This window comes from Hemitrygon akajei, chromosome 10 (genome assembly GCF_048418815.1).
Source record: "Hemitrygon akajei chromosome 10, sHemAka1.3, whole genome shotgun sequence".
NCBI classification, from domain to species: domain Eukaryota; kingdom Metazoa; phylum Chordata; class Chondrichthyes; order Myliobatiformes; family Dasyatidae; genus Hemitrygon; species Hemitrygon akajei.
Window position 1 is genome coordinate 33,774,040 of NC_133133.1, and position 23,345 is coordinate 33,797,384.

General features: G+C 36.1%; 1 protein-coding gene across 2 annotated transcripts in view; it reads right to left on the bottom strand.

The window, feature by feature from the left end:
• thoc2 (THO complex 2) overlaps nucleotides 1-23,345 on the bottom strand; it is a 139,877-nt gene that overhangs the window by 12,209 nt on the left and 104,323 nt on the right. For both annotated transcript variants that reach the window (XM_073058018.1, XM_073058019.1), the window contains 7 exons: nucleotides 21,605-21,707; nucleotides 19,529-19,977; nucleotides 17,019-17,077; nucleotides 15,592-15,627; nucleotides 5,055-5,204; nucleotides 2,863-2,929; nucleotides 1,119-1,282 (listed from right to left, as the gene is read on the bottom strand). In XM_073058018.1, coding sequence (XP_072914119.1) covers nucleotides 1,119-1,282; nucleotides 2,863-2,929; nucleotides 5,055-5,204; nucleotides 15,592-15,627; nucleotides 17,019-17,077; nucleotides 19,529-19,977; nucleotides 21,605-21,707 — 1,028 coding nt within the window. The remainder of the gene's footprint in view (nucleotides 1-1,118; nucleotides 1,283-2,862; nucleotides 2,930-5,054; nucleotides 5,205-15,591; nucleotides 15,628-17,018; nucleotides 17,078-19,528; nucleotides 19,978-21,604; nucleotides 21,708-23,345) is intronic.

Here is a 23,345-nt window from a genome sequence, read left to right on the forward strand (position 1 = left end):
GGGACCCGTTCTTGGGGTTTCAGGACCGGCCGTTGCTCGGCACGCCATGGGGTAGGCCTGAGAGGCAGCCTAGTGTTTGGAAGCCTAAGATCTCGGGGCTCTGGAGATAGGTGGATCAAGGGTCAGTGCCACGGCAGGAGACTCATATGTCATCGGTGAGGCAGGAAAATCTTTCACTGAGAGCCTGAAGACCCGAGATCTTTACGATCTTTGGGCACAGAGCTCATAAAAAACGATGAAACAGACTTCTTAATATCATAAACCATTGGGTTGTTGTTATGTCTCCCACTCGCTGTGAAAATGGGGGACACCTTCCTCTCCCTAATTAGGGAGAGAGAGAGAACCTGTGGGTTGCCGAATGCCAGATGAATTACGATAGTCTTTGGGGTAACTGCAAGGTCTGTGTCTTTGCTATTGCTTAGCTCACGCTCGTGCTTGGTAGTGGGGGCACTTTTTATTTTGCTGGTGGTGGGGGGAGAGGGGATTGTTGCTTGTCACTGCTCACGCCCGTGAGGGGGGTGCTGGGGGGGGCGGTTTGGGGGTCTCTCGTTTAACTGTCATTCATTCTTTGGGGCACTTCTCTATTTTTGTGGATGTTTTGCGAAGAAAAAGCATTTCAGGATGTAAATTATATACATTTTTCTGACATTAAATTGAACCTTTGCACACTGCCACTGGATAATAGAGTAGCTCATCACCAATTAGTCCTTTATTTTCTTCATTATCATGACATGCAAAATTATTAAATATAAACAGCAATAGTTCCAAGTCACATTTGGTTGGACATTTAAAGGCAAGAGTCAAAACCATTAATTATTAACAATTTGGAAGTAAAATATTTCCATTTGAAACAAATAACTTATTTATTTTAAGATACAGCTGGTCTGCTGCATGCTCTCAAATAATTGTACTTTTAATTAATATCTAGGAACTGTAGTAGTTAATTAAACATCAGTAGCATGTGTTTCTCTGGGAAAGTTGCTGATTCTGCCCTGTTCCAATCTAATCATAAGATTATATTTTTACAGTAAAGTATCAAAAACTAACATTTGTTATACATTTTAATCTAAATTAACTAAATTGGCAATTTCTTATCAAAACTAAATAACCTACCATACCTTTTTGCTGGCAGTTGAACTTTTCTCTATTTTTTCTAATTTGATGGAGTCGTTTTTATCCCTGTCTTTACCAGAGGCAGATTTTGAGCTCTTATTTTTCTCCTTCTCACTCGAGCGTGGGGAATCTACTGGACTTGCACTTTTACTCCTTTTCCCAGAGCCACCTGTGAAACATTCAATCCTCAATTTATTTTATAGTAATAAAACACTATGAATTGAGTTGACTGCAACGCATATGCCGATTCTTCAACACAATATTGAAAGATTTTCATATTTTTGAACATTTTTCCAACTGACCTACTTCCCTGCCAGATTAAAGAAGTTGCTAGGCAATGTTCGAAAACGTGCTACAAGTTGCCTGGGTCTCAAAGCCAATAAAATGAAAACAATATTTGCTCTTTTTGATCCCTTGCAACACTGTAACATAACAAAGGATACACTTGATATACCTTAGCAATTCACACTTACTCACTTGATCCCTAAGCAGATCTATATATTTGTTTTCATTTTAAGACTTGTTTGGACTGAAATTAACACCTTCCAAAATCATCATAAACAAAGATTTATTTCACTTTGGTTTTTTTTTAATGTCACCTGAAAAAAACATATTAAATCTCAAGACTGAGCCATTGCATTTTCTTTAAGTAACAAATTTCTATGTTGAAATAAAGTGCCACATGAGGACAAGGCAGAGATAAACCATTATTAAGTTCACAGAGCAATAAGAGACACAGTAACAAATTATTTTCTCATCTCTACAAACAACTCATGTCTGTCTCTTTAACAGAATTTCATCCAATCACTATTAAGGGTCATTAACACACTACAGAATGGCAATGATATATTCTGGGCAAGTGTCACCTGTGAGTGAGTGGTACATCACTGGCAATGAGCAATGGAGCCCAGAGCATGACAGAAAAGGTAGGTGCAACCTGGTGAAGATGCATTTGCCAATATGCAGGCTATACTTTCCAGCAGAACAGCTAAAATTCAGCAATTCAAGATCAAGTCCCAAACTTGTGCAAAAGCTGTGAACTGAATTTCCAGGAGGATGAATCCCAAAATATATTCCATCATTGACTCTACAGGCATTCAAGTAATTGGATCTACTTTGGCTGCGAGTAATAGGGATTATACTGCATAGAAAGTGAGCAAATTCTAAAATATTTTGCTTTGAATGAGCTATCAATATTAATTTTTAAATTAGTTTCACTTTTTAAGTGTTCATTAAAACAACTACATTTCAAAAAACAATTATATTTTCTATGGCTTCAAAAGAAAGCAAATCCTGCCCTCATTTTCACCTTATGATAAAGATTGTCAGTAGTTTTATGGGTTGGGCTGAAGTCTCTGTACTAAGTTGTCTGCAACCCAATGCACTGAACTCAGGGATGTGGAAAGTCAGTAAGATTAGGCTAGTCCTGTATGATCCAGTCCACCCTAGGCAAGGTTTGTAACGGATACAGAAAACAATGAGAAAAAATTTATAGTTTGACTAACAGCCAAACAATGTACTACATAACTATTAAGTATATCCAGTCTCTATTTTATTCAAGTAAATGTGAAAATTAATCCACTGAATCAGACCTTCATCATGTCTCTCATTTTCATGCCACTTTTCAGCACTTTAAGTCACTTTTCTGTGTTAACTATATTCGACAGCTATTGAGGAATCATTTAGCTGACTTGGATCTGTCAATCTGTCTTTAAAACTCCTAACAACAAAAAAGATACTAATATTTACCTGTCCCATTTTCATCTTTACGTCGTTTTGATTCTTGTATGTTCTCTCGATCACTATTTGAATGATCCTAAGAAGAAAAGAAACAAAAATTCCTACCTAGAATAACAAAAGGAGGTCATTCAAGAGGGAATTCCCGACAAAAGAAAGTTGCAGAGAACATAGGATGTAGAATAGTACAACACAAGAACAGGCCCTTTGGCACATCTCTGTGATGACCATGATCCAATTTAATCACGTCTGCCAAATTATCTGTACTCCTCCATTCCCTGCCTGTTCATGCATTTATCTAAATACCTCTTCAATGCTGCTATTACATCTGCTTCTACTACTTTTCCTGGCAGTGTGCTCCAATCATCAACCACAATGTGTAAAAATAACTTTAAACATTCCTCCTCTCAAATTAAAGCTACACCCTTCAATACTTAACAGTTCCACCTTGGGAACAAGACTTTGGCTTTCTACCCCTTCTACGCCTCTCATAATTTGATGTACATCTATCAGATTCCCTCCTCAGCCTCTGACAATCAAACAACAACTTTCCAAGTGTATCCAACCTCTCCATTTTGTTAGCACTCTCTGATCCAAGTAACAAACAGATGAACCTCTTCTACACTCACTCCAAAGCTCCCACATCCTTCTGTAATGCAATAACCAGAGGTGTAGGTAATAGTCGAAATGGCAAAACAAAGGTTTTCTACGGGTAAAAACCAGCTTTTTAACTTTTATACTCAACACCCCAACTGATAAAGGCCAAAGGCCCTTTTTAAACCTTCCTATCAATCTTTGTTGCTGCTTCCAGGGTTCTATAGACTTGTACCCAAGATCTCTTTGCTAAAATTCATGTATACAATATACACTGCCCAAATTTAAATCATATTTTCTAGCTCCTCAAAAACTCCATGGCCTTTTGTGAGCAAAGTCTAGGCCAGAAGCAAACAGATTAAATCCTCAAGAATCATTTCCAAAAATTTCCCTACAACTGATGCAAGGTTTATCCAGTCTAAGCGTGATTTCCTGGCTTGTCTTTACTGCTCTTCTTAGACAGAGGAATAATATTGGCTTTCTCCAATCCTCTGAGATCTTACATGTGGCTAAAGAGGAGTCAAAGATCTCAGTCAAGACCCCAGTCTTCTCTCTTGCCTCTATCAATAACCCAGGATCCCATCAGGCCTGGTCCTATTCACTTTAATGCTCCTCAAGTGACCTAACAGCACCTCCTCCTTGATTTTAACATGCCCTAGAATATGAACATACCCCTCCCTGATCTCACTATCCTCCATGTTTTACTCTTTACTGAAAACAGATACCTCTTTCTCATTTCGTATTTTGCCCACTTCCTTTCGCTCAACATATAAATTCCCTTTGTCCGAGTGGAATTACCTTTGTTTTTATAATGCCTTGAGATTCTTCCTAATCCTACCTGTCAAGGGCATGTTTAGTGGCCTTGTAGCTCTCCTGATTCTGTTTAAGTTCTTCTTGCTTGCTTTATATTCTTCTATGGCCCTGTCCAATTTCAGCTTCTGAAATGTTACCCATGCTTCCTTTTTCACTTTGACTAAAATTATAACATCTCTTATCATCCATGGTTCCTGAACTTTATCTTTCTTCCTCAAAGGATTATGATGGTTCTAAATTCTGACCAACTGACTTTGAGATGGCTTTTACAATTCAGATGTTGATTACCTAATAACAACTGCTCCCAATCTACTACTTTACCCATAACTATTGGAAAACTTTGAGATATGATTGCTTTTCTTAAAATGGTCACCAGAAAATCTGATCACCTGGCTAGGCTAATTTCCTAATGCAAGGTCTGGTATGGCCTCTTACCTGGGTGGACTTAACACCATTCTGTGTTATAATACCCTACAGAATGAACAAAATTTTGCCCCATCTAAGCCTCGAGCACTCCAGTCAACATTTCTGGAAATTAAATTCACCCTGTTGAGAGGTTACATGACTTTTAAAAGTCAGGTCCCATCTTAGTCAAAACAAATGCAAGAAATATATTTATCATCACTCCAAGCTTCTTCCAGTCTTTCAGTACAACTCAAGAAATATCAAAAGCAGAAAAAAAGCTCTGCACAACAGGTAACATTCAGATTCATATTTATAGATGTCACTGGTAAAAAAAACTGCAATGTTGAAAACTGTTTAGTACTTGTTTAAATCTGCTTTGCTATCAACCGTACCCTCTTGCGCTCTTTTCGTTCTTTATCTTCTTTCTTTTCCCTCTCTCTTGACCGATCCCTTAACTTCTCCACTTCTTTCTTCTCCATTTCTCTTTCTTTACTCTTTGACTGTGTGCCTGTACTATGGTTGGTATGGTGCGGGCTATGATGCTGTTAAAAATGATGCAAGGCACACTTATGATGACAATGTCTCAACAGAATTAAATAACATTCCATTAAAGTCAAATAAAACACCCTCTTTAATACAATAAAAATTTCAATGCAATAATACATTTGCTTGTTAGCTGGCTTCAGGTTCAAAACACACAACTGAAAACAAGATGATTTCATTGAGGTCTTCACCCAAAAGATTTCATCAGTAAATCTAAATCATTGAACACCAGTGTAAGAAGCAAGATCATTAAGGATATTGAAGTTGCAAAAAGTAGTTAAATCATTGAAATAAAAATTAGTAAATATAAAATATCTTTAAGATAAACTGAAATAAAGAAAACATATTTCATTTCAACTTGTCAGCGAAAGGCAGAAATTTCCATTGCCAATTAGTAGCCACAATTTCCAGAAACACACAAATTCCCAGGGATTAACACTGACACTCTATGTGCCACTAATTCAAGGGATTTCACTTTAATTTTGTTTGCACAGGGAACCCCCAGGTTAGATGATCTGATTCAGGAAAATCCCACTTGATGCACATTCTTCTATAGGTTTTTAAAGCATTTTCCAGATGTTAATAATGATGTTGTATGGTGTTCATTAATGATTGGATACAGTACATTGTGGGTAGTGTTAGGGAAAATATTCAATAATTGAACTATTCAAGTGCATGCAGATCAATATGAAATGCATTATATTAAATGCACATTTCTGACTTACGGAGAAATGAATATATGTACAGCTCCCAGTAAGTGAACTGAGATGTTACCCAGGGATTGCCCTGTACTAATTTACATTTATACATGGATATGGTGAAAAGAAAAACTCAGAATAGTGTGTTTAAACAGTGGCGTTAGCCCAATAACATTTGTGATTGAACATAACAATTTTGGTTAAATTGCATTTTAATAGACCATTGTATTCAAAGAGCTTCAACGTAATCTGTAGAATACATGTAGTTAAAAACCAATGGTCATCATAAATTTCAAATGCTAAAATATAGAAAACTCAAAAGGTAAATATTGCTTACGGCTTTCCTTGTAAGCATGCTTAGTATTAAACTGTCCTTGGAAGCAATGTCACAATATTTTTATATGCTCCATTAGACTGGCCATGCAACATCACGTTATAATGCAAAATATACCTTAGCACTTCATACATTAATAAAAATACAGTATGATCATAGAATTTATGAAAGGTCCCCCAGGTCTGCCCTCTTCACCAGGAAATCAGCTGATTTCCCCTGAACCAATCTAGTGATGGGGAGAACATGGTGGTGGAAAAGAGATTAAGGGACTGGAAGACAGTATTGTCTTCATTTAGGGAATGCAATGAAGATTGGGAATTGAACTAAAACCTAACTGAGACTGTAGGGCCTCATTTAAAAATGCCTTTACAAGTAATCTTTGGATGACTAAAGAGAAACACTCCCTAAGCAAGCACTGAAGAGAGACTAGATTAATAAAACATTTCCTACATTCTTTATTCTCAAAATGTGCCTCATGATCAAAGTACAAAGATAACAAAATAAATTAAAATAAAAATCACTACTGGGGTGATGCTGCATTTCGGTTTATATTTCTTTATACAGAAGAGAGACTACTGTGGCTATATAATGGAACAGTGGCTGTCTAAGAGACAAATTCACACAGTTTTAAAACACCTTTCTGGTTTCAAATTTATGTTTATTTGGAAACTTATTATTATGGTTTCTTTAGTCAACTAGTCAGAAAGAAACAAATCAAAATTTTAGAAAGTTGATGTACATTAATCTTCAATAATCCTACAACAAACCCACAACATACGGTAATTTATATTAACTTACAAGAATTTATTGAGGGAACAAAAAAGCCTCCTTGCAAACATTCCCCACTGCATACAAATTCCAACAGCAAGAATAACATTTTCATCAGATGTTTTGTGTTTTGACCAAATGAGCAAATCAGAACTTTTCCACCCAAATATTATTATTGTAGATCACGTACCAATCTTCAAAAACAATCCCAAAAAATATCCGAGTAACAATTTAGACAAGGGTATACAAAAATATATGATACAAAATAAATTTAGATATGAAGTATTGTATTTCATTTTTCAGTGGTATTTGAGTAATATTGTAAATATATTGTCATCACGTCACCACGTGATATGGGCATGCTTTGTTTAAACTAAATACTAAATTAGGCTCACATTTCAGACTCTCCGTCTTTTCCTTTAAATCAGTTTTATGTTTTGGAGTTACAAAACATAACATGAAGAAAACAAAAGCTGAAATGAAATAATGGCTCTGAATGAGATAATGTAAAAATTCATAAGAACAAATGATATAGAAGCAGAATTATGCCATTTGGCCTATTGAGTCTGCTCTGCCATTTCATCATAGCTGATCCATTTTCCTCCTCAGCCCCAATCTCCTGCATTCTCCTTGTATCCTTTGTGCCCTGACCAATCAAGAATCTCATCAACCTGTACCATAAATACATCCAATGACTTGACCTTCACAGCCGCCTGTGACAACAAATTCCACAAATTCACCACTCTCTGGTTAAAGGAATTCCTCATCTCCATTCTAAAAGGATATCCCTCTATTTTGAGGCTGTGTCCTCAGGTCCTAGACCCCACCCACCATAGGAAACATGCTCTTCACATCCACTCTATCGAGGCCTCTCAACATTCGATAGCTTTCAATGAAGTCACCCCTCATTCGTCTAAATTCCAGTGAGCAGCAGCCCAAAGCTATCAAATGTTCCTCTTATGACAAGCCTTTCAATCCTGGAATCATTTTTGTTCACCTCCTTTGAACCGACTCCAACATCAGCACATCTTTTATTAGATAAGGGACTCAAAATTGCTCATAATACTCCATGAGGCCTCACCAGTACCTTATATAGCCTTCACAGTACAGAGTTGCTTTTATATTTTAGTCCTCCCAAAATGAATGCCTTCTTCACCGCTGACTCAACCTGCAATTTAACCTTTAGGGAATCCTACATATCCACTCACAAGTTGCTTTGCACCTCAGATTTTTGAATTTTCTCTCCATTTAGAAAACCATTTTCTTTTATCAAAGTGCATGACTAGGCACTTCCTGACACCATATTCCATCTGCCCATACTCCGAAGCTGTCTAAGTCCTTCTGTAGCCTCTCTACTTGCTCAAAACGACCTGCCCCTCCACCTATCTTCGTATCATTCACAAACTTGGCCAGAAAGCCATCAATTCCATCATCCAAGTCATTGACACGTATAAATGTGGAACTCCACTAGTCACTAGCAGCCAACCAGAAAAGACTCCCTTTATTCCCACTCTTTGCCTCCTGTCAATCAGCAAATGCTCTATTCATGCTAGTATCTTTCCTGTAAAACCATGGGCTCCCTTAAGCAGCTTCATGTGTGGCAACCTGTAAAAGGCCTTCTGAAAATCCAAGAATACAGCATCAATCAATTCTCCTTTGTCTATACTGCTTGTTACTTCCTGAGGAAAGATGTTCCCGAGGAAGCCATGCTGACTACAGCCTATTTTATCATGTGCCTCCAAGTACTCTGAAACTACATCCTTAATTGCAACATCTTCCCAACCACTGAGGTCAACTAACTGATCTATAATTTCCTTTCTTCTGCCTCCCTCCCTTCTTGAAGAGTGGAAAATCCTTGGTGAGATGAGAGTAGGATCAGAAACCTAAGCTATTATTGAAACTCCAAAGAAGATTGAACAGAATGCAAAATAGATTAATCTGTCCAACACAAATACACCAATCATATTCACCACATTTTAAACAAATGAAATATTGTTACCAAGTATTTAATGGAATAATCTGAAAATAAAAGGGACAGAGAAAATGTAGTATTTCTTGCACAATGAAAAGCATCAAAATTTGGTTGCAAGCAGTTAAAATAGCTCACATGACAGGCTTTCAGGATTGTTAACATAATACCTTCACCAAAAGCCACCATGTATATTGACACAATTCAAAAAATAACATGAGCTATAAGGTAACAGTAAATAAACTAAGTTCATAAACAGAAGATTTCTCACTGTGTATTCTAAATAACTGAAAATAAACTTGTATGATTCAGCAACATTTAAGCAGAATGTATTGGTTCTGTACTAGTGCTGCCAAAACTGTTTAGATTATTCAAAATCCAGACACGCAGCAAAATTATGCTTGTGCACAAACGTGAAGTTAACTTATTCCCTTGACAAACCAAAGTGTAATTTCAATATTTCACATCAACTGAAACATTTTCAGCTCAACTACAAAAAGCAAAATCTGGAAATGTTGGATAAATTGAACCTTCCAGTGTTCAATAATACTAAGATCTAAGATTATATTTTAAAATCTTCAAAATCCAATTCTAAGATTAACTGGAAGAAATTATATGGATTTAACTCCTCTGAACTGGAAATTCTGAACTAATGTGCTGCCCTTTGGCATGACAGTGAAAGGTATAAATTGCTGAAAGCAGAAATTCAGCTGATTTAATATGTTAACTTCCTTTTCCTTTGCGCTTCTATTACATACTTTAAAACCTTCATTTACTGTTCTTCCAAAGTATTTAACAGATTTATGACAAGAATTTCAATCCAGGGTTTCTTCTAGCTTCAAAAAGGGAGACTCTTTATTCTCACTGTTTCTGATTTGAACGAAAACAACATCCCCTGGATTGACTTCACAATAATCTTGTCATTCAGTGTGAATATTCAAATTGATTCTGTCATCCAACTTGCAACTATGCTCTTCCTCCAATACATTTCTTCACCTCAAGATAAATATCTTCTGAGCAATCACATTTGCTACTACCTTGCATGTCTCAATCCACTGCTTTTAAATGACATCAAAAGGTCCACATTCCATTTTCATTCCCAACAAATTGTTGGGTCTTCATCCGCTTGCATCTCATTGCACTGAACATAATTGTTTATCTTTGACTTTTGGTAACATTATAAATTGTTTTTGCTTAAGCAATCTCCCCCTTTCTTTGCAAAACAAATGTATTTGGACTGCTCTAAGCTACATCCTGTTTAATAAATTACTTCATCAATGAATTGTTTCTCTTACTGAAACTACTTTTAGCTCTTGGATTGAAGGCTATCTTTCCAAAAATTACTTATTTGTATCCTTCAAGTCTAGCCCCATCTAGCTGAGGAGACGTTTGGCCAAAGTAATAATTACTCTAATTACAGTAACATGAACTTTCCCTCTCTGTCCTCCTCAGTCAATTACTCTAGGCACCACTTCGTTTCTTTATGCCACTGTTATTTACATATTTCTGATGCAACACTGGCATAATGCTGCCATAGTTCCCACTCCCCTCCCTTCATTACATAATTATGTCAACTACTTACAAACTAACATTAGTCCTTTTTGGACCCGTTGTTATGGATCCTTCAGTGGCATCATGTGCACAAGACGCATTTCTTTTGGAGGTGAAAGACGTGCACAATAACATGGATAGCCTAAAACCTTTTCTATTATGCCTAATATTTCAGATTCCATATTTTAAATACATTGGTCAAGATAATTATAATGACTTACAAAATAAGTTGACATCATTAATAATATCTTAACTCAACTAGACTACTGGTAAATTAATACCTGGAGGCCCCAGAACTAACTGAAGATCCTCCATTAACAAGTATACAATATAAGAGCAGGGATGATATGTTGCAATTTTGAAACATGGGTTAGATCATAAATAGAATGCAGAATGGTTTCAATTCTGGTCATGACACAAAAGGACATAATTGCACTGGGGAGGGTGCAGAAAAGATTCACAAGAATATTGCATTGGGATGGAATATATCAGTTAAGATGAGAGACTGGATAAGATGGGTTGCTTTCAATGGATCAGACTAACAGAAATATGAGACATAGAAAACAGGGATAGTAAGAAACTTTCCCCCATGGCAAACTAAATCTGGGGTTGAAGTTAAAAAGTAAAATGCTTAGAAGGATCAGGGAAGAATTTTTCACCTAGATGATGGCTGTAACCTGGCATGGCCAAGAAGAAGCAGAAGGAACAGGTATGAAGAGCATGAAAAAAATCACAAAGCTATGCTAAGACAAGATTAATTTTAATCAGTGAATGGTGGAAATATTCTACATGTCAGGCATAATGTGCAGACAGTGGAAGAGTTAACATTTCAAAATGATGCACGATCAAAACAGGAGATTAAGAGATATAGATAAATAGGTGAAGAGAACAAATAAAGTATAGGTGATATGGTCAAAGTCAACAGAAATAATATGACAAAAAGTGTAAAGTGAAAGTTTTCCTTCATTAATTTTAAATAACAATTCTCTTTGCCATTTAAAACTTCCACCTTACTGTCCAGTAGTAGAACAAGTGAAAAGCATTAACAGCCAATATAAAAGGACTGAATAAATTATTAAAATTACTAGATGAAAAGACTGAATGCTAACAATCTAAATAAAGCTAAAATGCTGCATAATTTAAGCTTTTCAATTACGGCAGGTCAAAGGCTGCTATGGTTCTTGGGCAAAATAGAAGCTTCATTGTAACAGAGAACTTAAAGTGGAAAAAGATAAAACGCTGGGTCATACTTGCAAATGGTGGTACTCTACAAAGCGGTTATCCAATCTGCATCTGATCCCTTCAGTGTAAATATACATCATATACAATAAATTCACAATACAAATAAAACAGTGATCCACTGGGAAAATATGACTAGAGCCCTAGATGGCAAAATATTGCATGAAGGTGAACCTCAGACTAAATAAAGGTTTGTAGATAACTTGGTGCTCAATTAAGTTAGAATTGGCATTACATCATTATCATCACCAACTCAATTGAAGCCCAAGGCATTTCTCTGGAAATTAAAATTTTAAAGTAATCAAATTACTAGAATTATGGAATAAGAATATGAAATCCAGGCATTAACCCATAAGTTTATTTGCATAAAATCTTCCATAATAAGGTTTAATGATTTGGGAAACCTCTTAAAGAACAAAAACAAATCAAGAAAATGGCCGGGATACCCTTTGTTTGTTTGGGACACCACGCTGTTAAATTGGGGCAGGAGATGGTCAGTCACATGCACTTGTGTGGCTGTTAGTCACTACACTGTGCATAGAGCAAATGCTGTGTGCTTGTGTTACATTATCGATTTGGACTGATGGGCGTCGATTCAAAATGCAGTGATTTTTGTTTTTAAATTGTGACTAAAAGAAATTTTGAGACCCTTGCCACAAAAAGATTTGACACTAGCTGTGTTACCCTACTGGACCAAAATAAAAGCCATCCATCTAACACTACTCATCATTAGCTTGTAGAGATAAATGGAGTGCTGAAAAGTACAACTGCACGTTCGATATATACATCAATAAGATAAACTGAAGAAGAATGGGCATTACACAAGGGACAACAGGGAACATCCCAAAAAGCAAAATCATGAGGTAAGGATCCAGATGTTGAAGAGCCCTCAATCAATGGTTTTTCACTGTAACTAGACAACGTGTGCGTGTCAGTAGACCAATGTTAAAATACACAACGTAGCGAGCTAAGAAGCTAGGTCACAAAGATTTTAAAGCAACAGATGGTTGGTTGTCTTGATGGAAACATAGGCACCACATTAAATTCAAGAAAGCACACATTGAGAAAGATGCTTTAAGTGCAGAAATATGGATACCTGCAAAACTACCCAACTTGCTTCAAAACTTTTGTGCAGTTGATATCTACAACACTGATGAAATGGGCTGTTTTTTAATATCATGCCATGTCCAACAGTTCCTTTGGCTACAAACACATAACTCATCAGGTTCAAAGAAAGCAATGGTTCGCATTACTCTGTTGTGTTTTTCAAATATATCAGGAACTGATTAAAAGAAATTGTTGATTATCGGTAAAGGTGTTAAACTTTGATGCTTTAAGGGGCCAAGAATAGATAGTTTATGAATGGATAATTATGCCAGCACACACTCAATGAATGAAAGTGTATGGAGATTGTACATTCTCCCCGTGACTGCTTGGTAGGTTAAATGGTCACTGTAAATTGTCCTGTGATTAGATTAGGATCCGGGTTGCTGGGCTGCACTGTTTTTAACGCTAACCTGACAATTGCTGATATCGGCAGAAGCCTATTTTAGTGCTTTTAAATGTCTCTGATAATTAGAGACATTTAACATCTTGTAGCTGATTCAATAATAAATACATTTGGATACATATTAAGCAATGGTTAATAAACAACAAACAGAAAAATAAACAAAAACACTAAGCTAAACTTAATTTTACTAACAAAGATCAGCAACCCCATTCAAATGAATTAGACTGGGTTGGATTCAGCAGTTTTGGCTGGTGTAATCCTGGCAGTTAGAAAATGATCAAATGCAATAAGTAACTAGCCCTAAACTTCATTAATTACATAATGCCATTATGCTTCCTATGGAACCAGGAGCAGAACAAGGAGTCAAAATAGCATTCCAAAGATCTTCTGGTCTTTCTGCTTGAAGATCTTGAGCAGTTGCATGCAGTAAACAAGTAATCAATTTTGTTATTGAGATCCAAAAAGAGAAAGTTAGACAAAATTATACCAAGCTGTTAATGATGTATTATTCCAATATTAATCCCAAGCAAATTACCAAATAACCATGAAATTATAAACAGATATTAAAAATCAGCAGTGAAAGTCCAAAAAATTGCAAAATCTGAATATCTAAAACTAAAACTGAAAAGAATAGAAACTCTCAGACGGTTAGGCCACTTCTGTAGGAGAAACAAGGTTTGATGGTGGATTTCTAACTATCGATGTTGACTATTTCTCTTCCCATAGATATAACATGATTGCTAAGCAGTTCCATCTTTTTTCTGCTTTTTTTCTCAAAATCAGCAATGATGACAAACATAAGCTGAAATGTTGCTTACATCTCATAATCCTCCTGAGTGATCAGTAACACATGAAAGTTGAAGGATTATGGATAAATGAGTCAGAATAAAACTGATAGCAAGTCATCACATAAAATTATGTACTTCAGGACTAATTTGCCTCAGGCATACAGATACAAACATATTTAAGTTAATTTGCTACCAAATAAAAATGTTACAAAATAATGATATATAATGGAAAATATTTCAGATTGTTCTCCTTTGCATGAACTGGTGAAAAAGATTCATTTATAGGTATTAGCTTGTTTTACTCATCCATAAGTTTTAGTCATCAATTGCATTCATGAATAATCAAGCAGATTTCCAATAATAAATCAGCAAACTATGAACTAACAAGACTTCCAAATGAACATTGTTTTGAAAAGTGATGACAGCTCAGTTAAGAACACTAACAATAACCAAAATAGATGAATTTTACTCAAAAAGTTCTGTTTATCTTACCAACAATCCCACTCAATGACTATTCATGGAAAGTCCAGTTTTAACAAACCACTCAGGGGTATTTGCCATGGCCAATGTTTACAAAGGATTGTGTGTGCTTTAAATTCTAATTCAAGCTAACAAGCAAATGTACTTCAACAGAATAATAATTAGATTAACTAAACCACAGTGATGTCTTAATCTCAATATTTTACACTATGAATAGAAACTAAAATAGCAAAGCACCTCAATTTGCAATTGCATTTATATTGTTAATCTCACAATTTGCAAGTGAAGTAAATATTCTGAATCAAAAATATTTCCCAAAAATACATCAACAATTAAAATGATAAAAAAGTACACCTTTATCTCTAAATATCTTCCCTTTTTAAAAAATATTGGAATAGAAAGACATCCAGAAAGGTTTTGACTCAATTTTAAATACAAATAATTATTAATGTAAGTAGTTAATAAGATTAAATTATAATTAAACACAACTTAATTATTTTGACTCTTCAAACACCAAGCTTGCTATTTTGATACTGAACACCTGGTTATTATGGTGCTCCATTTTAGAGGTGTCTGCAGTCCCACAGAAATCCACCAGAATATCCTGACAAGCAAGTGTAAACTCAAACACTACTAGCAAGTAACTGCATTGAGGATAAAACTACTTTATGTCGGGTGTATTGTTCTGACAATCCACGCTCATGCAGAAACTGAAAGTTAGCATTCAGAATCAAAACCATGCTGATGTTTGTTCTCAAGCTCAGCCCATTGTGGCATCTGAAGTATATTAGACTGTTAACCATGCAAATCCAAATTTTCTGCTTTGTACATCATGTTAAATAAATCAACATATAAGCAAGAGATATTGGCTCCTTAACAGCAGGTGGAAAAGCACAGTGTTAAAAAAAACAATTAACAAAATTGGGTCAAAGCATTTCTGGAATACAAGTATATATTTAAAAGTGACAATGTTTGTGAAACTACAGTCAGTAAGATGACTGCAAAAGTTCACCTATAAAAGCTGTCTAAATAAGGCTCAAGTGTCAAACCTTTGCTGATGATTCTTTGTGATCACCGAGACCATCCTGTAGGAATGAATGGAGATGACAGATGAGCTGCAGCGCTTCTCAGAAACCAGAGGACTTTGGGATGCAAGGTGGTGACCACTCTAATGTCTTGCTTGACATGCAGTTACACCTTTAGGAACTAGGCTTTAGGAATTGTTAATGCTTACTGAACAGGATAATAATAGTAATACATTTGAAGTCTATGTTCCAGGAAACAATTTACTGTGATAAAAGTTATTTCTCGAACTTATTTAGATATATTATTTAAATCTGTCTGATGCTGCTGTCATTCATAATTGTAGTCTATATATTAAATTTACAACTAAGCATTAATTTACTAGAAACAAAATAAAACTCCCTGAATATATTACTTAATATAAAATGTTACTATTAAAAAATATACATTAACAAATATCAATTAAATCTTTAAATGTGATGTTATAGAATACTGTTTTCTGTATGAGTAGACTAAGTGAACAATTAAATTCAATGCTAAAAATGTTAATCTTGTAAAGAGGTGCAGCTCAACAAACCACAACGGGCTCTTTAACCTCCCTTCCAGTGCACTGCATCCAGGAATTGGCACATACTCCTCCAAGTTTCAACCCACAGCAAACTCAAGGATTCGTGGGGGGGTTCATCTACATTAAAATAAATACAGCAAACGGTGCAAGGAAGCATCTGCCCTGATTCTTCTATTAGGACACACCCACGTTTCGTGCTGCGTAGTACACCATCGGCCCTCTTGGCTGGAAGGTGGGCTTGGCTGCCATATTTGCATTTTCCTAAGGCAGGATTCAAAAGGCTGGCACACCCAAGGGAAAACAACCCCATGAAGGGAAGATACTAACAACAGCTGCACGCTGTTAGAATTTACACAACTACAGGAGATCAGATCACCAAGGAGATATTAAAGACTTTAATGGAATTCCCTCCATTACTTCCTTCCCAGAAGGCACGAATTGGTAGAATGCTCATCAGCGGGCCTGATGAATCCAGAGGTATCCGGTTATTCTGAACAACTCCAACATTCTTCAGTGCTGAAACGCTCTTCACTCTCAGCGCTGACACCTTGTTGCGACTCCAGCTTGAAGCTATTTTGCTTGTAGCATTATTGCACTTCAAAAACTGACCACTTAATACAATTTGAGGCACTTTGAAGAAAAAATTTCTTGGATTTTCCTCTTACTATTTACAATTTTCGCTAGGTCCTTGAAGCCTTTTTTATATAAAATTTGCTTACAAAATTGTCCAATAAAGAAAATGAATGCATTTTCTATTTAAAAGAAACCTCCAGAGGCTCCATTTTGCACCTTGTATCACTTGAAGGAAGACGATTATTTCCAGAATACCGGCATTCCAAACAGGACAGCCTAATACTGACGGTGCCTTCCTTAGGCTATACTAACCTTTACTGTAGTGGAATGTGAAGGTGATGAGTGGGAATCAAGCTTGCGCCGTTTTTGTTCTGTAATAGAAAAATTATTACATGGTCTAGTAGATTGCGGTAAATTGCAAATTTAAAAAGAGAAGTCAAAACAGTAACAAAAATTTTCTTTAGAACCAAGTAATACAGAATATAATTAATAATACTAACATCAATTAACAAAGAACATACAGATCATGTTCTTTCCACTTATATTAAGAAAACTGAGCAAGAATGGAAAGCAAATAAAAAAATAAAATGCTTCCTAAAATGGTGGAATAATTTGCAAAAAAAAAGAAATAAAAATGATGTTACACAATATAGTTCTCCAAATTGTGCTCTACTTAAATTTCAAATGGTTTAAGGTGAACATCTAAATAGTGAGGAGGACTTAATAGACTTGATGAGGAAGCATGACATAGAAATTAACACATGCAATTTATTAGCGAGGAAGATGCAGTAAGTACTAAAATGCAACATTTTCACGGAGATGCAGGGAAAAAAAGAAATGGAGCTGTACCTATTGAAATCTTTGCAAACTCTAGAACAACCTGGGATTACTACTAAAGTTGCAAGATCTATGGATTCATAAAGAACAAAAGAATTCAAAAGGAATAAAGTTATGCTAAATCTATCCCAAAAGAATAGCAAGGTCCCAGATTGATTGTTAGATTCAAAACAGTACTGTAGGTAGTTCATGGTCTTAGCAGGTGTATAGAAAATATACTGGAGTAATACCAAAGATAGAGGAGTACTGTTGGACGGAGCAACCAAAGGCGGCTGAAGAGATTTAACAGTGATATTCAAAATTGTAATGAGTCATGGCATAAATAAGGAGAAAGAAGCTTCTAAAGACATTGAGGGTGAGTAACTGGAGGGCAGGGATTTAAGGCAATCACAAAAGCAGGATGAAATTTCTTGTCTGAACATGTCTGTTTGGTTTCCAGACAATAATTCCACATGTTAAAAAAAAAATATCAAATTTAGAACTTAATGTTTTCCAAACAGTATCATAGTTCCATGCTTATGCACTTTAAATAATATTTATGTGTTACCTTTGGCTAACCCAAATTAAAATTCAATTAGCTGCAGATGAGAAATTATTTTTTTTAAGTTCCAGGAAAAATAAAGAAGCAAAACAAATTTGGTCATGGTTTCAAACTTCTTAAACTATAGCCATGTTTAAACTGTCAAGAGGGGAAAAAAAGAACAAAGCTGTCAAATTTTGGTTTGTTTTCAATCAATGAAGGACTATTAAGGGAGCCATAACAGAAACACGAATGCCTCCTGCTTATTGACCATTTACTTATTTCAAATAAGTGATAAGGCTTTTAATTAACTTGCATTTGACATACAAATAATTAGTTATTAAATTGCACAAGAGTGATAAAGTTTCCTTGTAAGACTTCCTCCAGTGGGGGAACTCATTATGAAACCCTGCCCTTAGTGTTGCCCATGATAAAACCATGAAGAGAGGAAGTGTCAGAGGGACAGCATTCAAAATGTAACGATGAAAAGGGACAGAGAGAGAAAGTGTAAAATTATCACCAAAGAGCTGACTCCCCAACCAACATTCATCCCTTTGGCTACCACCATTGAGTAGGTAATATATTTTCTGGTGATCCAGTTGCACGCTTGACTGATTTACAATTGTAATTACACTGACAATGTCCTTAAGTGCCTGAGAAGCTTTAGAACATTGCAAAATAAAAACTAAAATTAATATTTTTTTAAATTTAGAAGCCATTGAGGCAGGAACTATTGCAACATTTAAGAGGAATTTAGAACTGAGCTGAACTGAATAGGCTGCGTTGGTTTGGTATTTTATATTCTGTGTTTTTCCACCTTTTCTTTTACTGTTTGCATGATTTGTTCTTTTTTTTTGCATGTTGGGTGGTTTGATGTTTTTCTCTGAACGGGTTCCTTGGTTTTCTTTCATTGTTTCATGGCTGTCTGGGAAGACGAATCTCAGAGTTGCATACAGTATACACACTTTGATAAATAAATGTAGTTTGAATCATTGAGGGTAAGGGGCTTGGGACTAGCAACAGAAGGGTGGATGCTGCAGTCAGTATGGACCAAATGGGCCAAATAGCCTGCTTCCATGCTGTATTTCCCTATGATTCTACGGTTCCATGAGTTAGAATGGGCCAACTTCTGAATGACCTGCTTCTGATTTTATGTCATTCCTTACTATTCCTTCTGTATTTTCATCTGCTTCAAGCAAATGGAATAACTGATAATTTGTTTTCAATTAATAAATCTCTGCTCATGAACTATTTGAAATAGCTTCCAAAACATTAAACACAACTCTGAAAATTTTCATAGACCCATTGGTGTAATTACTGGAGAAAAACTTAACTTTGGCAAGGTATGCTTTTTCCTTCCTTAAATGCCCACTTTGTTGGTTGAAACAAGACTAAATAATTTATTTCTTCAAGTTCTTCTCATAATAAAGAAAATGAAACAGAATATAGTGCCTTATTATCTTACCCCTATCAGTTTCTGAAGATTCGGATCGTGGAACTGGGGACTTCAAGGACCCAGCAGAGACCGATTTTTCTCCTTTAGTGCCTGTGTGACTTTCTTTGGATTTGGCTTCCTTTAGTGCATCTCTCTCCTTGGATTGCTCCTTTTCTTTCTCCTTTTCCGAGTGTGATTTTGCTTCAGCACCGCTCGATGTCAACCTGGATTTGTCTTCTTTTGCTGTCTTCTCATCCTTCCTGATCTTCTCTTTCTCTTTGTCTGCCTTTGGCGTTTTTTCCTTGGTCTCGCGTATTTTTTCATCTTTATTCATTCGTTCTTCTTTTGATTTCTCCTTCACTTCTTTAGCTGTTGCTTTAGCCTCTGGAGGAACAGCTGGGGTTGCCTTATCTTTTTTATCCTTGTCTTTTTCCTTCCCACTTTTTTCTTTCTCTTCCTTCTCTTTTGTAACTTTGTTGCTGGAAAAGAATATGAAACCCAGAATGTTTTATTTTATATGCAGGATGAGAACACATGCAGAATCATATCACTCAGGTTCTAAGTAAATCACATTTCAAGGTATGCTACTATTCACAGAGAGCATTGTATAAACTTACTATAAAGACAAAATATACATGCCAGTAAAGATATTCAAATTCCCCAGCATTAGAAAAAGGCAAATATATTGTCAAGGGATGCTGATGGATGGGTTTTGCTAGTCCACTAAATTACATGTGAAGTTATTCATAAAGTTAAGTAATCACTGAATTTTGCCAATTAACTTTCAAATGCGCTTATAAAATGTAAACTTGAGGACCATAGCCCATGACTTCAATACCAAACCTGGAAACGGCTCATTTTGCTATTGTCTTTCATGGCCAAAATCTTTAAAGAAATCTCATCCTCTCTGTTTGGTCTTATATACGAAACAAATTAGTAAAGTAATGCTTAAATGGGCAGTTCTAGAAACCATCCTGGACAATATCACTTTTAGCCAGCAGGGAATTTACCAATTCAAATGGCATTCATTTTCAATGCAATTCACAAATGTTATAAAGAATAACTGTATTTGAGGGTCAACAGCGATTCACTTAAAACAAATCATGACTGACTGATTTGAATCTTGCAATAACTAAGGTTAATGAAAGAATGCAGTAGATGATGTTGACATGGATTTTCGAAAGGAGTTATATAAAGTTGCACACAAAAAGCTAGCAACCAGAACTCAGACCAATGAAATTAAAAGGTCAGCAGCAACACAGATAAGACATTAGCTAAAAGACAGAAGCAAGATCACATGAACTGGTATTTTCATACTTGTAGCCAGACTGTTGTAGTATACCCAATCATTCTGCCACCATGGTTATTTCAACATAAATTAATTGGTTTGGATGTGGAGTGTTTCCAGATTTGTAATTGACATCAGGTTTGTACGTGTGATAGATCTTGTAGTGTCTTACTATCCATTTCAAAATAACATGGATGGACTAATACAAGATGATATTTAGTAACTGTGAAATGGAACATTAAGGCAGAAAGAACAAGGAAAGGCACCATAGGTTAAATGGCTCAGTTCTAAATGTATAAAATGTGTAATATTTTGAAACAGTGAGGATTGATTGTAAGTAAAACACTCAGGATCATGAGACTCATTCAAAAGAAACACAGATTACTAAGAAGCTCGTAAATTCCGTTGAATTTATTTAAAACAACGTGCATACTAAAATTCCAGTTAAAGTTAGAATGCAGAAGCTGGAGTTAGTCTCCTTGGAGCCAACAAAAGTTGAGAGATAATATTCATGGAGATGATCAGGATTTTTTTCTTTTTTCAGTAAGTTAAACACAAAGAAACAGCTCCTATTAGCAAGTGGTTCAAAATCGAGGAACAAAGTACAATGAGAATAAGAAAATAAGTTTTCACCCAGAAAACAGTTATAACCTGAAACTTGCAGTAAAATAGGAAAGACGAGGAAAATGGGACTGATCAATTTACTTGGATCCAATTTGTATCCTTCTCGTATTGTAACAATTCTAAAAATTCACTGACCATCTATCCATGATACATTTAGAACTTCCAACATGCAGACAGGAAGGCCAAATTCTTACCTGTTTATAGAACTGGTTCCATTACTGGACATAACTTTGGGTATGGTATTAGCTGCTTTGTTAGTAACTTTTATAGCACTCTGAGATTTCTCCTTCAATTTATCTGTTAAAAAGAAAAGAGACTTTAAAACTCTCTCCAAGAAACTTCCTGTGGGTCGATTCAAAACAAAATTATTATTTAAGGTGTACTAATGCTTACAACATTTAATGTACCACAATAATAACAAAAATAATTTTTACAAAAGATCTATGACCTGGACCTTGTTCTCGATGATATAGTAACAGGCCTCATGTGTGATTTTTTTGAATGCCATTCTCCAAGAATTAGTCATCTATGGCAATGCAAGTACTCTTTCTGACAGCAGTAACTAACTTGCCAGGTTAAAGAGATCACTGATCCTCAGCAAAGTTGCTTCGCATTAAATCATCACCTTAAAGAATCCTTACAGACAATGAAAGCAGGAAAAGCATAAATTTAGCTAATGTTCTAAACATTTACAAAAGATGCACATGATGACAGCAAAAATTCAAACACCACATTTGAAACTAAAATCGAAGAGAATACAAAATAAAGCCAGGTTTATTTTGGTGCACAGAACTGACTATACTATAATTGAAGGCAAGAACACAATCAACAAAAATATGTATAATTACAGACTACAGAATCTGCCGTCTCTATAGCTGGCAGGCACGGACAGCTCCAGACCATGATCCTTACTGCCAAACTCAATGGTTCTAATGATCCTCAGCAGATTCAGAACCCAGACCACACCGCCATCAATGCGGGTTCCAACAACCATGGACACCTTCAAAGTGCCGATTGCACAATGTCTAACTCCAACTCGAGCCTTGACCGACAGCACCTCAGACCAAGACTTCATGCGCTGCTGCTGGAACCCGTTTCCCCTTCCCCCACAACCGCTCTGCAATCCCGTGTTTCTCAGGTCCCACCACCAGCTCTCGGGTCCTCGGAAACTCCATCTTCCATTTAGCCCACCTTCCATGAACAGCCTCCCCTCTCCTCTGACACTACCAACCCCCTTTCTCCCTCTGATCTCAGCTCTCATTGCGCCAGGTGAAATAGTCAAACTGTGCTGCAGCAACAACCTGGCACTTAACATCAATAAGACCAAAGTGCTGATTGTAGACTTCAGGAAGGGTAAGACGGAAGAACACATACCAATCCTCATAAAGGATCAGAAGTGGAGAGAGTGAGCAGCTTCAAGTTCCTGGGTGTCAAGATCTCTGAGGATCTAACCTGGTTTGAACACATTGACGTAGTCATAAAGAAGGCAAGACAGTGGCTACACTTTTTAGGAGTTTGAAGTGATCTAGCATGTCAACAAATACACTCAAAAATTCTATAGTTGCACCGTGGAGAGCATTCTGATAGGCTGCACCTCTGTTTGATATGGAGGGGCTACTGCACAGGATCGAAAGAAGCTGCAGAAGGTTGTAAATCTAGTTAACCTTATCTTGGGTACTAGCCTACAAAGTACCCAGGACATCTTGAGAGAGAAGTGCTTCAGAAAGGCAGTGTCTATTATTAAGGACCTCCAGCACCCAGGGCATGCCCTTTTCTCACTGTTACAATCAAGTAGGAGGTACAGAAGTCTGAAGCCTCACACTCAGCGATTCAGGAACAGCTTCTTCCCCTCTGCCATTTAAATAACAATCTGATTTTCCATTTTTCCTTCCAAAGTGCATGACCTTACATTTACCAACATTGTACTTCATCTGC